This window comes from Colius striatus, chromosome 1, assembly GCF_028858725.1.
Source record: "Colius striatus isolate bColStr4 chromosome 1, bColStr4.1.hap1, whole genome shotgun sequence".
Classification (NCBI taxonomy): domain Eukaryota; kingdom Metazoa; phylum Chordata; class Aves; order Coliiformes; family Coliidae; genus Colius; species Colius striatus.
In genome coordinates this window covers 191,404,233-191,420,530 of record NC_084759.1, presented here as the reverse complement: position 1 = coordinate 191,420,530, position 16,298 = coordinate 191,404,233, and the positions used below count along the sequence as shown (strand labels likewise).

The following is a 16,298-nucleotide window of genomic DNA, read 5'->3' as shown; positions in this document are numbered from 1 at the left end:
ACAATGGTAATATTCTACTTGAGATATTCAGACATCATAATTAAGGGAGTCACTTGATCTGCTTCAGAGTAGAATTGCAAATGCTGTTTCTACCTCCAAAATACATGCTTTAATTAACAGTCTCGGCTGAAAACATTAACTATTCTTTTGACCTCAGAGATGATAGCTCAAGGCTGTTGTAAGCAGCTTAGAGGAAGTTTGTAGGGAAAAGGTTATGAAAGATTGAACTGGTCCCTGTTGCTTTTGATGTGATCTATGGATAAACAATAGAGTTTGTTTAACTTCTCTTTATCTGTTTTTCAGAATGACCTGTTGCTTGTGCATGTTAATATTATAAAGACTGCCTTAGCAGTCACTATCCAGCACTAATGTTCACAAACTACATCTCTCTGTAGTGATTGGGTACTCTTAATGTGTTCTAGTGACTACTTCTTTTTCAATTTAGACAGGTGCTGGCAAAACGTACACCATGGGCACAGGATTTGATGTCAACATAACGGAAGAGGAACAAGGCATTATATCGCGTGCTGTTAAGCATCTCTTCAGCTGTATTGAAGAAAAAAAGCAAGCTGCTATTAAACAAGGACTTCCACCTCCAGATTTTAAAGTGAATGCACAGTTCTTAGAGGTAAATGTGATCTGTATTTGTCTGTGTAACTTCATGTATTTATTTGGAAAAAAATAAAACGTTCTTTTCTGGCTACTACCTTTACATTTTTTTCCCCCAAGGTGTTTTTAATTAATCTTCATAACATTCCCTTTTCAAATATTGGAGTTAGCTCCAGCTCTTCAATTTATGGAAAAAAAAAAGCCTTTTTATCTTATTCCAATTATTTTGGTAGTTTCCTTTACAGCGTTATTTTAAAGGGTAGAAATAGTTATATTAGTGTTTTTCTGCAGCACACGTTTGTTTTGGTTGCCTGTTGCTCTGGACTGTCATTATTTACAAAACTTTAAAACAAGAAACAAACCAACCCAAAAAAAAAAAATCATTTGTACTTTGTGCTTCTGAATAGTGACTGTACTTTGTCTGCTTTTGTCACTCAGCCATAGGTTTGGTTAGCTTTCAAAATTTGTTCAGGACATTTGTTATATTCCTTTCACCAAAGGAGAAATCTAGCATAAAAGTACTTCTTTCTGCAATCCACAGAGGTTTAAAATTGGGCTTCTCTGTCACTGTTTCCTCTTTCAGTCACAGAGAAAACCTGGGTCAGTGCTGTGGAAAAACCATTCACTTTGTCTTGTAGATACAGCTACTAGTAAGAGAGGCCATAATATCTGTACAACCTGCAGCAGCTGTTGATTTAAGTCTTGCAGCATTTCTGATTTCTCCTGCTCATGGAACTGTTTTTTTAAATTGATTGGTTTGGGCCTTACATATTTACATTCACTACTGAGCTGCAAAATCTGATACTTTAAGCACATGGAGAGGAAGAATTAATTTAAGTAAGAGCAGCTGTAAATATGCATTACTTGCTTCTGTATTTCCAACTTTATTTTGTGGAGAAACCCCTCCATTTTTACTGAAGAGAAAAGCTGTTGCTTTTATTACTGCTAAATTAAACTAGATGCTTTAGTCATATGTTGCTATAATTATTTTAAAGATTAACAAGCTGGCATTAGTTTTGCACTAGTATAGGTTTGTCACTGCTAACTTTAAGCAGAGCTTTTTGTCTCTCTGGCTAATGTTTGCTAGAGAGAGAGTCTATGCTTGGGTATGGGCTGTGAGAATGCTGTATGCTTCTTTTCTCTCTTAACGCTGGGGAGCTGCAGCTTCATTTCTGCAATAATAGTAGTGTGAAGGAGTAGAAACCAGTGTAGTTTCTTGATTTCTTGTGGGTTTTTTTTTGATATAACTGCAACAGTCAGAAAATACAGAGCAGTAATTGAATGTTACAGTGATAATGGCAGACGGAATTGCAGCTGTGATGACAAATTTCAGGTGAAACACACATACTAAAATCTGTCTTGTTTATCTAATTTAGAGAAAGGTTAAATGATGTGTATATGTAGAGAGTAGCTTCTGCCTTAAAATGTCTGGATTTTTATTTTACCGAGGTTAAATTGCTTTCCTAGAAAGCCTTTTCTGATTAGTTACATATTATATACCTCTCTTGTCTCAGTCAGTATCCTCTTCCCCATCTTATCTACCATTAAAACTGGATTACACAAACAATGTTTGCCATTGAACATGTTGAAGCAAAGCTTTATTTTGGAATAACTTTGAAGTCTGACAACTGGATAACTATTGGAAACAGTGACTTCTGTTCGATACTTTCTTGCTTTTCTTTAGTTTACTGTAGTCTGTCTTAACTCCTTGTTTTCCTGCTAACTTTTCCAAAAGACAGGCCATTGCAGTCTCATGTAATTTGGGTGCATCACCAGGATGCTCTCTAAATTATGGCATCAGTTTGTTTGCACTTAGCAAGGTGAAACATTAGTAAGAGAGCTCCTACTTAGAATATTTATACCTAATAATTACATATAACGTAAAGAATTAAAGGATCATATTCACAGGTACTGAGCCTTTTCTTCTCAGGGATGGATTTTCACTTGAGAGGAGAAAGCCTTTTGCTTTCATTGTATCAGAAAGTATATTGGGTGAGTACAGATTTATTGCAGTGGTTCTTTGACTTTTACCTAGGGACTTTGGTCAAGGATTTAAACAGTCTGGCCTAAGCTCTACTGGAGTGAATTGGTATAACCAAATTAAAGGCTCTGGAACTGTTCCAGTGTATATCAGCAAGACCATGAGGTTCCCAGTGGGACCCTACCTTTTCTGGGAGTTTTTTTGTCTTTTTTTTTTTGGTTTTGTTTTTTAACGTTTACCGTGATGATGTCTTCAATTGCATCTAAACACCTTTCCTAAAACTCATAAAATTTAGGAAATGGTAATCCACCACCTCTACCACTGCTAACTGCATAGGAATTTTTCATGTCTTTCCTGCTTCTCATATCATTTACTGACCTTGAAGTCTGATGTGCTTAATGATACTGAGTTAAAGATCACTAAATACACATGTATATTTAGTGTACATTTGAGAGACACAATGAAACAAGAAGCATACATTAAACAGCCTGAAACATGTAATAAATAGTCACTGTTGCTCATAGGGTTGTACCTGAAAGTTGTAACTAAATCTGGGGCACTAACATAAGGTATTCTATGGAGGAAAGTACAACAGCCCTAGACAGGAAACCATGCTAGAGTAATTTTGGCCTGCTGATTGGTGTCTTTAATAAGCAGCTTGCACAAAAACTATTACATGTTAAACTGTTCCTGCCCTGAAAGGAATTTATCTAAATGAGAGAGAGAAGTAGAATTAAGATGTGAGAGAGGAGATGAGAAAAGGTGTGATGGCAGGGAGAGCAAGTGGAGTGAGTTTCAGATGTTTTTAGGAGGGTGCAGCCAACTGAATGAACAAAACAAAAGCCAAGCCCGAGGTAAAACCTGAAGACAGCAAGTGTCTGCCATGGAAACCACTGCCGCTGTTGTTCTGCTGGCACTGCATGCCTGCCCTTCCCTCACACCATCAAGGAATTTTCTCTCAGATCTGACAATGTGGAGGAAGTTACTGCTGCTTTGGGTGGCATAGTAGTAAGGTGAGCAGATGCAACTGTACTGTCTACCATCCTATTGTAAGTTTGCATTCTTCACAGACTTCTTTTTTGAAGAGCCTTGGCATTTGGATTTTTAGAACATTCTGTATGTGCCATGCACAGATTTTAGTCTTTGGATGAATTCCTAAAGTAATATACCTTTTTTTGGTCTCTCTTTCTGTTTAGCTTTACAATGAAGAAATTCTTGATCTGTTTGATACCACACGTGATATCGATGCAAAGAATAAAAAATCAAACATTAAAATCCATGAAGATTCAGCAGGAGGAATTTATACAGTGGGTGTTACAACCCGAAGTGTGAATGGAGAATCAGAGGTGATAATTGAAAATAAATTACTCTATAGCATACCAAGTGCTTTATAAAAATTTTTTTGTCTGTTTTGATAAACAGTTAAAAATAAAGGTTATGTTTGCTAACATCTGCATCTCAGACAATTTAAGTGTAACATTTAGATGAAATGTTTATATTTCTTTAGTTTCTGTAGACTTAAATCTGACAAATGTCTAAATAGTGCGTACCATTTCCACGTAACGCTAGAAGAAAATTTTTGTTAATAGTACAGTTGTGCTGGGAGAGAAAATGTTGACATGTGTAAGCTTAGTCTTCCAAATTACAGAATCTCAAGAGCTGCAGAACCTCAAAAGATCATCCAGTCCAATCCCCCTGCCAGAGCAGGAACACCTAGAGTAGGTCACACAGGAACACATCTAAGTGGGTTTTGAATGCCTGCAGAGAAGGAGACTCCACAAGCCATCTGGGCAGCCTGTTCCAGTGCTCCCTCACCCTCACAGTGAAGAATTTTTTTTAATGTTTCTTTGGAACCTCTTGTGTTCCAGCTTATACCCATAGCCTCTTGTGCTACCATTGGACGTCATTGAGAAGAGCCTGGAGCCATCCTCCTGACACCTGCCCTTTCTGTATTTGTAAACATTAATGAGGTCACCCCTAAGTCTCCTCTTCTCCAAGCTAAAGAGCCCCAGCTCCGTCAACTTTTCATCATAAGGGAGATGCTCCACTCCCTTCACCATCTTTGTGGCCCTGTACTGAACTTTCTCCAGCAGCTCCCTGTCCTTTTTGAACTGAACGTTCCAGAACTGGACACAGTATTCCAGATGCGGTCTCACAAGGGCAGAGTAGAGGAGGAGGAGAACCTCCCTTGACTTACTGTGTGCACCCCTTCTGATCTACCGCAGGATGCCATTGGTCTTCTTGGCCATGAGGACACATGGCTGGCTCATGCTCATCCTGCTGTCCACCAAGACCCCCAGGTCTCTTTCCCCTTCAGTACTCTTAAGAGTTCATTCCCCAGCCTGTACTGGTACATGGGGTTATTCTTTCCCAGATGCAAGACTCTACTCTTGCCCTTGTTGTATTTCATTAGATTTCTCCCTGCCCAACTCCAGCCTGCCCAGGTCTCCTTGAATGGCAGCACAGCCTTCTGTTATGTTAGCCACTCCACCAGGAGGTCATTAATGAATGTATTGAACAGTACTTGTCCCAGCTCTGACCTCTGAGGGACACAGCTAGATACAGACCTCCAACTAGATCCTGCCCTATTGATCACAACTCTCTGCTTTAAACAATGGTTGATATGTTGTCAATTGCTATTGATAAGTATTTGTGCGTTGCAATTCTGAATGCAAATGTACATAATGTACTGCACATATCTGAACAAAAAGTAAAGAAATTATCCATTTTGGCCACAGGTCAATGGAAAGAAGACAGTAGAAGGGGATGGCAAAAAGAGCAGTACAGACATTTAAATGTTTTCTTTCAGATACCACCAAAAAAAGTCCTCTCTAAGTTTGCTTGAGAATCTTTGCTTTTGGCATATAGGAACAGAAGCAGCAAAAAGAGAAAAAGCTTCTTTATATCCAAAACAATAAGTATTATAGGAATGCTTTTTATTTAATCCACAAGTGATGAAATGTACTTCTTGTTTTCCAGATGATGCAGTGCTTGAAGCTGGGGGCTTTGTCTCGAACCACTGCCAGCACTCAGATGAACGTTCAGAGCTCACGGTCACACGCTATCTTCACTATCCACTTATGTCAGACCAGAGTCTGTCCTGCATTTAACGCTGTATGTGTCTTCACCGTCAGTAAACTTCCCAGTGGTGACCATATTTCAGAATGTGAATGGTGTTTTGGCACCCACTGCTGTTTGAAATGCACTTAGTAAAGATGCTGCAGTCATCATCATGCTCGATGAATTTGCTAAGAATTATACTAATTTGATTTAATCTGTGCATATGTAACCATCCTCTAGCCAGAGGCAACTGTAAACTGCAGCCTCTTTACATGAACCTGCCCATCCTTTTCTAGTGTTTTCTTCAGTATTTTGTTGCAACATACACAAGTAAGAAAGTTAAAATGAGATGTCTTAACTGAGAAAGCATTTTTTAGGTGCCTTAGTAGTTAGTGGGTTGAAGTCTGCAGTCAGGTAATTGAAAAGGCTTGGATAATCCTAGTTTGATATCTAGCAAGGGACAAGTAAAAAAGCATTTGATTCTGAGGCTTAATTTATTTATTTTTGAATAAATATATTTGGGATTTGGATGTTATGTTAAGTTGATGAACTTGGGATTTAAACTCTGAATGCACATGGAGCTATCCTGTTGTCCTCTGACTTTTTAGTTGTTAGTTCCTGTTGGTGCATCTTGTGAAGAGCAGAGTTCTGAATAAATCCATGTTACTGATAACTACGGTAGCTTCAGGGGGATTTGGTTATTCTAAAGGTATCAGCTTTTTAAAATATCTCTGTGAACTCCTAAGTTCTGGCTACCATTTTACACGTCAATATCATGTTTTTAAGCATGTTGAAGAGTGAATTGAATTTATAGTGCCTTTTTTAACACAACAAATAATTATTTGCAGGCAAAATGAGGGTTGCTTTCTGATCCTTTTTGGTATGTAGACCTGCTTTTTATACACCTGCTAAAACCACTTCTTCCTGCTTTCCACACCGAAACTGTGGATCTGGTGGTGTTGGCATCTGTCAGTTCTTGCTTGTGAGGGACTGGCATCACACTCAGAGCCTGGACAGGGCACCTTGGTCACTGTGTGATGACACTGACTGCTCAAAGGTTTTGTTGAAAACTGTCCATGTGTCTGGGGAGTGAGATAATATCTGGGAGCCTTGTTTCTTGCAGTCTGTCAGCACAGCAATCCACCTGTGGCTGGTGCACTAGCAATACCCTTGCCTGATTCTGCCTGGTTTTTATAACACAGGGTTCTGTTAGAGGAATAGGGGGCCACCTTCTGCCTTATGTCAGACTGTTTTTTGTTCTTCCTTTTTTGGAGACAGGAGCAAGATAATTTGACCATCTGGATGCTAGATTCTTAATCTGTGAAGATGGCAGCCTCTTCTTTCCTTATGTTGTTAAGGAGGGTAGTACTTAAACCTGATGTTGACCTTTGAATGCTCCTGGAATATAAATTAATACGATCTATTATTGGGTGGCCAGGAGAGATGCAGCTCAAGTTTCTGTAGACAACAGTTTTGGGAGACCTTTGTTACTAGGGCAACGCAGTTTCAGCTCCTCGGGTGACAGCGCTGGCTGTGTCCCTGCTGCGCAGCCGCTGGTGCCCGGGGCGGGCAGGCAGCCAGGGCTGCAGCGTGCAGTCACACTGTGCTCACACCGTCCATACTTCTCAGAAGTATCTGGGTGTGCATTTGTCTTGCTAAATAAGCAAGAGTGAAAAGATGCCTTACTCTGAGGACTGGGGAGAGTGCAGTCCACAGAAGTGTAAAAATAAAAATGTCAGAAATAGTGGTTTCTGGTCTTGTGGAAGAGGCGCAGTTCATGTTCTTTTCTGAAGCTGCTTCAAAAGGAGATCACTTAAGAAGCATGGAATGTTTAACTGCTATAAGAACTGTTTGATCTGAAGAGACACACATTACCCTAGTTGTGGGGTAACTGACCAAGGGCGTAAAGATCTTTGCCACTGAATAGCTGATGGATTTTTTTTTTTTTTAAAAAAGAAAAACCAGAACAATTTGTGCTTACTGTGATGGGAATTCCTAATAAAGCCTGTAGATTGTGCCACCACAAATAGGTAGAAATTGCCCTGTAGTGGATGTCTTACCACTAAAGTCAGAAGTAATTTAAAGTTGTTTTTTTTTTCTGGTGCAATGTTTCTTTCCTGACAAGAAGTCTAACTACACTTAGAAAAGAATAAGACTCTAGGGGGTATGGTATAGCCACACTAATTCACTGAATAAATGCTCGGGATTATGTAGTGAAAATGGGCAGTTTTGCTGCTGTGCTGTGTGATGTGAAGTGCAAAGAGGCCAAGGCTACAGTACCTGCCTATAATGCAGTCTGTTCTTGGGCAGATTCCTTCTACTGATGAGATGTGTAACAAGTTGTAGTGACTGTGACTTGTTATGGGGTGGGGATGGTGGGAAGAATGAATCTCTTACTTCTCCTTTGTTCCCTCATCTATCGTCTTCTGGTCAAATCAGAAATGTTTGTGGAATACTGACTGCTAGGCAAAGTGGCTTAAAAATCTAATTCCTAGAAGCTGAAGGATCATGCTGTGGGAAAACTGATGATGTTCATTAGAGGTATAAAATAAAAATATCTTTCAGTTACTTAGCAGATTTATGAACAAAGTGGGACCTTGTAACTTTGGAGTTAATATAATTAGGATTGTTTGGGTTTTTTTAATATCTATTTTATTCAACAATTGATTTAAGACTTGCATTCCAGGAAAGGTGCAAATTCTGTTGCCCACCATGGTGGAGACTTAGGTGTTTTGATCTGTGTATCCTCTCTGTTCCTCCATCAAGAAACAATTGTAGCTCATATTTAAAGTATTTGGTATTCATATACGTCTAGAGCTGGGTCTTCAAGAATGCTAGATAGTACATATGATTAAAATGGAAATAACTTTTTTGAGAGGTGCTGCTGTTGTTATAAGAGAATGTGTAAGGAAGGAAATGGACATGACAAATAGGCAGTGTAGTAAATAATCTTTGATTGAACTTTCCAGAAAGCAAATGTTATTGTAAAAGGTCTTGTCAATCTTTATGAGTTGTTCTTTATTTCAGGATAATGCCACCGATAACAGGATAATATCTGAATCTTCAGAGATGAATGAATTTGAAACTCTTACTGCCAAGTTCCATTTTGTTGATCTGGCAGGATCTGAAAGGTTAAAGCGAACAGGAGCTACAGGAGAAAGGGCAAAAGAAGGCATTTCCATCAACTGTGGACTAGTAAGACTATACAACTTGTTTTTGTGGGCTGGTGGTAGCATGTTCTCTTCCTTTTTGTATCACTTGTTTTTTAGTCATCCCTAAAGCTGAAATGCATCATGTGCAGAGCAAGGACTGTAGCATGAGACATAACAGTAAATACTGATTCTTCCTGTGTTCTGGCTTGCTAATGTGTTTTCTCAGGTGTAGTAGACCCTAACTACCAAATTATAGTACTTACAGCTATTGTGAAATGCAGTTAGTTATTCTAAAAGACATTGTAGAGTTCCTTTCACTCTTTTGTTTTTATTTTTTTATTCTGGCAAGACCCAAGCAGTTGGAGAATGTTACAAGTAGTTTGCAAGGAGTATGGGCATGTAAAATGCTGATAAAGAATAAGCTTGACCACTCAATAAATACTGGTCTTTGTTACAATTATAAAACATAATGTAAACCAACCCTAGGCAAAACATTTCTAGGTATGAAGAAAATTTTTAATTTACAGCATCACTTCAGGTTTTTTTTTGGCCTGTACACTGTCTCTTTAGTTGTGTTAATTAACAGTATTAAATATTTTACTTTTCATTTTAGCTGAGTAAATGCTGAGTTGGTGATTATCAGTGGAGATTATTGTTTTGTGCCTCTGTTTTGAGCTATTTGGCTGTGTGGAGGCTCTGTGCGATTTTTTTTTTTTTTTAAAACACAAAAAGACATGCTTGTTTTGTGTGTGAAAAGGTCTTTTTTTAGGGACCAGTGTGTAGTCCCAGAGAGGTATGTTGTAACTAGGACTTTCTTTAGTGATTCTCATGCCATCATGACAGTGGTTATGTTCTGTAGTTATTCCAGGTATATTATATGGAAGAAAAAGATAATTCAGTTTAATCTATTCATTACTAAATGCACAAAGCCAACAGATATGTAGGGGTTTAGATTACATAAATGTATCCTTTAACAAATAGGATACAGAATACACAAAGGTGAAAATCAGTGTGATGACAGTAATATTTCATATGATTAGAAAACTTTCAATGGTGAATATCAGCTCTCAGCTTTGGAAAATGGGTAGTAAGTGATTTAAACACTTGAAAGCAGTCAGAAAATGTGGGGTATACGCAGTTCTTCAACTGCTGGATGCAGTGAGAGCATTTGCAAGACTCAGTAGTGGCTGTACAGGGTGCCATCTAGAGGAATGTTCTTTAATTTGACATATAATTGAAACACATGTAGTTACATATTGAAAACGATTATAATGCCAAATATTAGGTTGTTTATAAACGTAAATTAGAGCCTTTTGGCAATGACCTAGGATAGCCAGGGAGTATGTAATTTCAAACTGTAAGTGCTTAATCTTTATCAGACATTCCTTATTTCATATTTGTAGAGGCAGTAAATTGCTTTTTTCATATTAATACCCCATATTTTATTCTAAATCTAGCATAAAGCAGATTGTTCTTTTTAAAATTCATTTTATCAGAGCTAGTGTTAGAAGTTGACTTTAATAATAATCAAAAGTGCTTGTTAAGTGAAGTATCACAGAATCTTAAGGGTTGGAAGTTTAACTTCAGTTTGTGACTGACACGAGATATCAACAGGAGTGCACACAATTGTGCTGAGTACTTAGATGCCAGACTGCAAGACAGCTGATTCACTGTTGATAGTGCAAAAGTTTATACCCGTCTAGTGTAAAATGTAAGAATCTTTAGAAATATTTTAAGTGTTAACTTTCATGAGTATATTAATATTTTTCACAATATGCAGACCCCAGTTTATAGCTGTTTTTAAAATAAAAGAACTCAGGAACTGATTGTAACTTGTGTGTTACATAACTTGGTGTTTTGTAGCTGGCACTTGGCAATGTAATAAGTGCACTGGGAGATAAAAGTAAGAAGGCAACTCATGTCCCATACAGAGATTCCAAGCTTACGAGGCTACTTCAAGACTCTCTTGGGGGAAACAGGTATGAAAACTAGAAGACTTTGTATATTGCATTACGATAAGCATGAGTGGGTACATCGTCTTCAGAAAGTAAAACAAACAATGATAAGAACAGCCACTCCCTTTGTTGGAGGGGGGGCTCCAAATATAAAGTACTGTAATGATAAAAATAGTGGCAATGCAGGGAATGGTGCACCTGTCCACCTATCTGCTGTTGGATTAGAGCCTAATAGAAACAAACTAGTGTATCACCAGAAGTTTTTGTAGGAACCTGTTCTGTGTAGCTGCTGCATATACAAGGAAGAGAGACTTTGGCCTCGGGAAGCTTTGTCTAAGCAAACATTAGCAAATTTATTAAAATAATACAAATTTTGTATTTGCAACATTAACATCATAATTGAGTACACTTTAACAATGCAGTACTCTTATTCCTCTATTTAATGCTATATGGACAACTGCTATTTTTAGGAGAGCAGGATTTTTTTCTGGGCATTTCACAAAGGAGTAAGGAGAAGTGGAAGAGAATTCTTAAACTATTATTCTACTTATCAGAGAGATAACTTTAGTAACACCTTGCAGCACTGCAGTGTGAGGGAAAAGGAAAGAGCCAGACCAAGCAATTAAAATCTAGACATTTTAAAACTATTGAAGGGAGGAAGAAACTCAGTTATGAAAAAATCTGGATAAATCAAGAGCACAGCTCTTCTAAGCTCTTTCTAGAAATAACTACAAATAGCACTTCTTCACTAAATTTTATGTCAGAAACACTAGTTAATGAGGATTTTTCCAAGCCGCTTCTATAATTGCACTGTTGTTGAAATACTGGTTTAAAATATCTTCCCATCTTACAGCTCCACTGCACCCCCTCCTGTTCTTCAGGAGAAATCACATAGTTTAATGTGCAATGTACAGATAGCTAATGTTGAGATCATAGAATCTCAGGGGCTGGAAAGGACCTTGAAAGATCATCTAGTCCAAACCCCCTGCCAGAGCAGGACCACCTAGAGTAGGTCACACAGGAACACATCCAAGTGGGTTTTTAATGTCTCCAGAGAAGGAGACTCCACAACCCATCTGGGCAGCCTGTTCTGGTTCTCTGTCACCCTCACAGTGAAGAAGTGTTTCCTTATGTTTCTTTGGAACCTCTTATGTTCCAGCTTGTACCCATAGCCTCTTGTCCTATCATTTGACATCATTGAGAAGAGCCTGGATCCATCCTCCTGATACCCACCCTTTATGTATTTGTAAACATTAATGAGGTCACCCCTCAGTCTCCTCTTCTCCAAGCTAAAGAGCCCCAGCTCCCTCAGCCTTTCATCATAAGGGAGATGCTCCACTCCCTTCACCACCTTTGTGGCCCTGCAGTGAACTTTCTCCAGCAGCTCCTTGTCCTTCTTGAACTGAGGGTCCCAGAACTGGACACAATGTAGTGTCAGGAGGGCAGAGTAGAGGGGGAGGAGAATCTCTCTCAATTTACTAACCACAGTTGTTATAACATGCCCCAAGATGCCATTGGCCTTCTTGACCATGAGGACACATTGCTGGATCGTCGTCATCCCTCTGTCCACCAAGACTCTCAGGTCCCTTTCCCCTTCAGTACTCTAAGAGTTCATTCCCCAACCTGTACTGGTACAAAGGGTTATTCTTTCCTAGATGCAAGACTCTACACTTGCCCTTGTTGAATTCCAACAGATTTATTTCTGCCCAACTCTCCAGCCTGTCCAGATGTCCTTGAATGGCAGCACAGCCTTCTGGTGTGTCAGCCATTCCCCTCAGTTTAGTATCATCAGCAAACTTACTGACAGTGCCCTCTGTTTCCTTATCAAGGTCATTAATGAATATATTGCTGCAGTTCCAGCACTGACCCCTGAGTGACTCCGCCAGATACAGACCTCCAACTAGACCCTGCCCCATCGATCACAACTCTCTCTCTTCTCCCCTTCAACTAGTGGACAATCCATCTCACTACCTGATCATCCAGCCCACACCTTCTCAGTTTTGTTGTGAGGATGCTGTGGGAGACGGTGTCAAATTTTCAAGGATTTTCAGATACATTCCTTCTGTCTGTTTCTCATGTTAAATTTGTGGACAGCTCCCCCTCCTCCCAACTTTTCAATTCCATCCTACCTATTACAGTCCACTTTACTGTTTCCCTTTTGCAAATACTTAAAGATTTACTAGTAATGATTCAGGTTAGATTGTAATGAGCCCTGAGTTAATGATGATGAAAACATTGAATCCCTGTCTTATTCTCACCTTATTCCTGATTTTAAATATAATATTGTAACAGTTCTGATGCAACATTTAACTATGAATGCTTCTTGAATTATTCAAGAAAGGATGTGGAGTATTGGTGTTTTTGGAAAATATTTTTAGAATGTATTGTATGAAAAATTAAAACTGTCATAACTTCTGGGACAGGGGCAGCAGTTTCAAGAAGTGGTAAAATAAAGGGAATGTAACAGTTTTTTGAAAACTAGTTCATTATACAAGTCAGAGAGTAAAATGGAGTTCAAGTTGTTCAGCTTTCAAGACAGATACCTAGCAGTACCAGTCCTCTGAGGTTTGGAAAAGTAATCCCATTCTCATCTGAAATCATAAGTGGTCCTTAAGTTAGAATTAAAATTTTCTTCTTAATCTCACCTATACTTATCTTGAAAACTAAACTCAAACAGCTTGGAGAACTGACACAAAGGTATGCAGGAGGTTCAAGGAAGAACTGCTGAAACAGAATTTTCTCTATATCCTCAGGCTATTGTTACCCTTTCCAGTTTAGTTTCCCAATGTGTGTGGTGAAGGTAATTGTTTGCCTCACAAAGGTTTGCAGGGATTAATTTGTTTGTCTAAGGCTGGAATTATAGAAAGTGAAAACTGAAATCCAGTCTGCCTAATGCAGATATTGCTCCATTGCCCTGGAGACAGTGCAGGCTTCCTGTTGCAACAACCTAAGCTTTAACGTACAACAGAGAAGCAAGCTCCTCTAAAGCCTGGAGGGAAGAGTACTCATTCCACCAAATGTAGGTGTTCTCACCTATCTGTTGAGAGTTTAGGTCATTTAGACATCTTCAGAGTATGATCTACAGTGGAACTCTAGTTCTGACTGCTTTAGACTGCATTTATCTGATGCAAAATGGGCATGTTCTAAGGAGTGAGGGAAGCAACCCCAGTTCCTCTGTCTACCTCAGGAATGATGCGGCCGCTTGATTGAGACAAAACTTTTTTTGTCTTCTTTTGTCCCACTGGTTCAGTCTTTGATTTGGAGGAGGTTGTATTTTCTTGCTCTGCTTATCCCTTGGTGGGATGTCTAGAGGGTGTTGTGGGAACCTGAAAGCAAAATGGTTATTCATAACCCTCTTGAGCCTAGCGCTCAGGTCCTGCTGCTTTTTGTGAAAGTGCTCTTAAACAGTGGTGCCATGAAACATGGAATAAATACAGTTATAGCCAGATGTATTAAGTACTAGATTTTCTGTTCCTTTTGAATATAGGAGATAATTTGTGATATAGAATTCAGGCAGTTTGGATTTCAGTAGAAACTAAAGCAGACAGTAGAGACCTTAGGCAGTTATGTGCATACATAGACAGCTAAAATGAGCATTTAGGCAACTTTGAGGTTAAGTAAATTAATTCCTGAAGTGGGCACTTCGGGAATTGGAGTAGACAGTCTAGACAACTGTGTGATCCAAATCACTGTCTAGGACTTTAGGTTGACTTTAAGTTCCTAAATATCAGTTTTCATACAATTAGACAGGCTGAGTATAATTGGGAAAATGTTTCTAGGAATGCCAAGTAATTGCTTTTCTAATTCTATATGTAGAACAGTTAATAATCTAATATCTCCTATGTTATGCTAGGATGATACAAGATATAACAGTACTGAACTTTTGTGGCTGACAGTGTTCTACTGTGAGCTAGATCAGGAATTTCTTCCACAAGTGTTACAAAGTCACTATTCTTGTTTCTGAAGACCTATTAGCTCCTCTCTAGACTTCCTGTTCTTGATGTGTAATGCTGACTGTGTTTCTAATTCCCAGTCAAACACTCATGATAGCATGTGTGAGCCCTTCAGATCGAGACTTCATGGAAACCTTGAACACGTTGAAGTATGCCAACCGGGCACGGAACATCAAGAACAAGGTGATGGTTAATCAGGACAGGGCTAGTCAACAAATAAATGCTCTGCGCAGTGAGATCACACGGCTACAGATGGAACTCATGGAATACAAAACAGTAAGTTTATCTTCTTAGGATTTCTTCTGCTTCAAAATGCTTATAGTTCTACAGCTTGTTTCCTTGTTGGCTACTTCCACTTTATTCACTAAAAAAGTTTGAATAGCAACCCTAATTTAAACAACTTGAAATTTCAGTGGTTATCAGATGTTTTTAGAAAACTTAGATTGCATCCCCAGAGAAGAGAGACATCAGTGATTGCCAGTGTCAACAGATGCTGTTTGTTTTCCAAAAGGCAAAAATTGACCTTGTCATTGTCAGCAATGAGAAACAATCACTCCCAAAGCAAAATGACCACACTTTAGACTGGCAAATAAATGAATGTGTGCAGTTACTAAGTATTGCATTTAAGAACTTACTAGATGGCTAAAATAACTTGTGCTTTAAATGTACATGTTAAATTATATCAAGTGAATACTCATAGTACATAATGCCTATTTCTTCCTGAAATTTCAAACAAATAATGTTTTCAGCAATAACTGTGGTTACCAACCAGTGTCATTGTTTTTCTTGAGATAGATTCCTGATTTAATAAAGAATTGTCTTCTCATTTCTTAACCTCTTCAAGAGGTTGTATTTCAAACTATGGTGGAATTACCTTGGACCCAAATGTTGTTAAGGTGTTGGCCAGAAATCAATGTTTGAAAAACTATTTGTTTATCCATTGTTTTAAACTTAAGAAGGTGATCTTTTGCTATGAGTGTCTGTTTGGGATTTCAAGTAGTCTATGGATTGCTTTTACTGAGCTAAGTTTTTATCACGTGTAGGTCAGCCTTTACTAGTAATAAAATATATCTACTTCCTTAAGGGTAAAAGGATTATAGATGAAGAAGGTGTTGAAAGCATCAACGACATGTTTCATGAAAATGCCATGCTGCAAACAGAAAACAACAACCTACGTGTGAGAATTAAAGCAATGCAAGAGACTATCGACGCGCTGAGAGCCAGGATAACGCAGCTTATGAGTGATCAGGCCAACCAAGTGCTAGCCAGAGCAGGTGTGCTGGGGGTGCGTTGGGTGGTAATTGCTTTTGACGTCCATGAATTGAAATCAGTTATATGTTCTTGCTCCATGGGTACTTTGAAATGAAGTGATGCCTTCGTAACAGTAAAGTAGGACCTGTTTTGGCAGGGATAAGCCCTCATCTGACTCTCTTCTCTGTTTTTGGTATGGCAGTTTGACCATTCATTTAGGACTGAGCAACATGAAATGTAAAAATACTACTTTTGGATAGAAATTACTTATATTCTTAGCTATGCATGGACATAACTATTTTGCTTTGAATGAGGATCTCAACACGTTAGTGAATTT

The 16,298-nt window shown here is 38.6% G+C and overlaps 1 protein-coding gene across 8 annotated transcripts in view; it reads left to right on the top strand.

Annotated features, from left to right (window-relative positions):
- Nucleotides 1-16,298, top strand: part of KIF21A (kinesin family member 21A) — an 88,599-nt gene that overhangs the window by 30,911 nt on the left and 41,390 nt on the right. For all 8 annotated transcript variants that reach the window (XM_062018656.1, XM_062018622.1, XM_062018612.1 and 5 more), the window contains exons 3-9: nucleotides 446-628; nucleotides 3,787-3,936; nucleotides 5,570-5,704; nucleotides 8,678-8,845; nucleotides 10,666-10,781; nucleotides 14,791-14,986; nucleotides 15,795-15,984. In XM_062018656.1, the coding sequence (XP_061874640.1) occupies nucleotides 446-628; nucleotides 3,787-3,936; nucleotides 5,570-5,704; nucleotides 8,678-8,845; nucleotides 10,666-10,781; nucleotides 14,791-14,986; nucleotides 15,795-15,984 (1,138 nt within the window). The remainder of the gene's footprint in view (nucleotides 1-445; nucleotides 629-3,786; nucleotides 3,937-5,569; nucleotides 5,705-8,677; nucleotides 8,846-10,665; nucleotides 10,782-14,790; nucleotides 14,987-15,794; nucleotides 15,985-16,298) is intronic.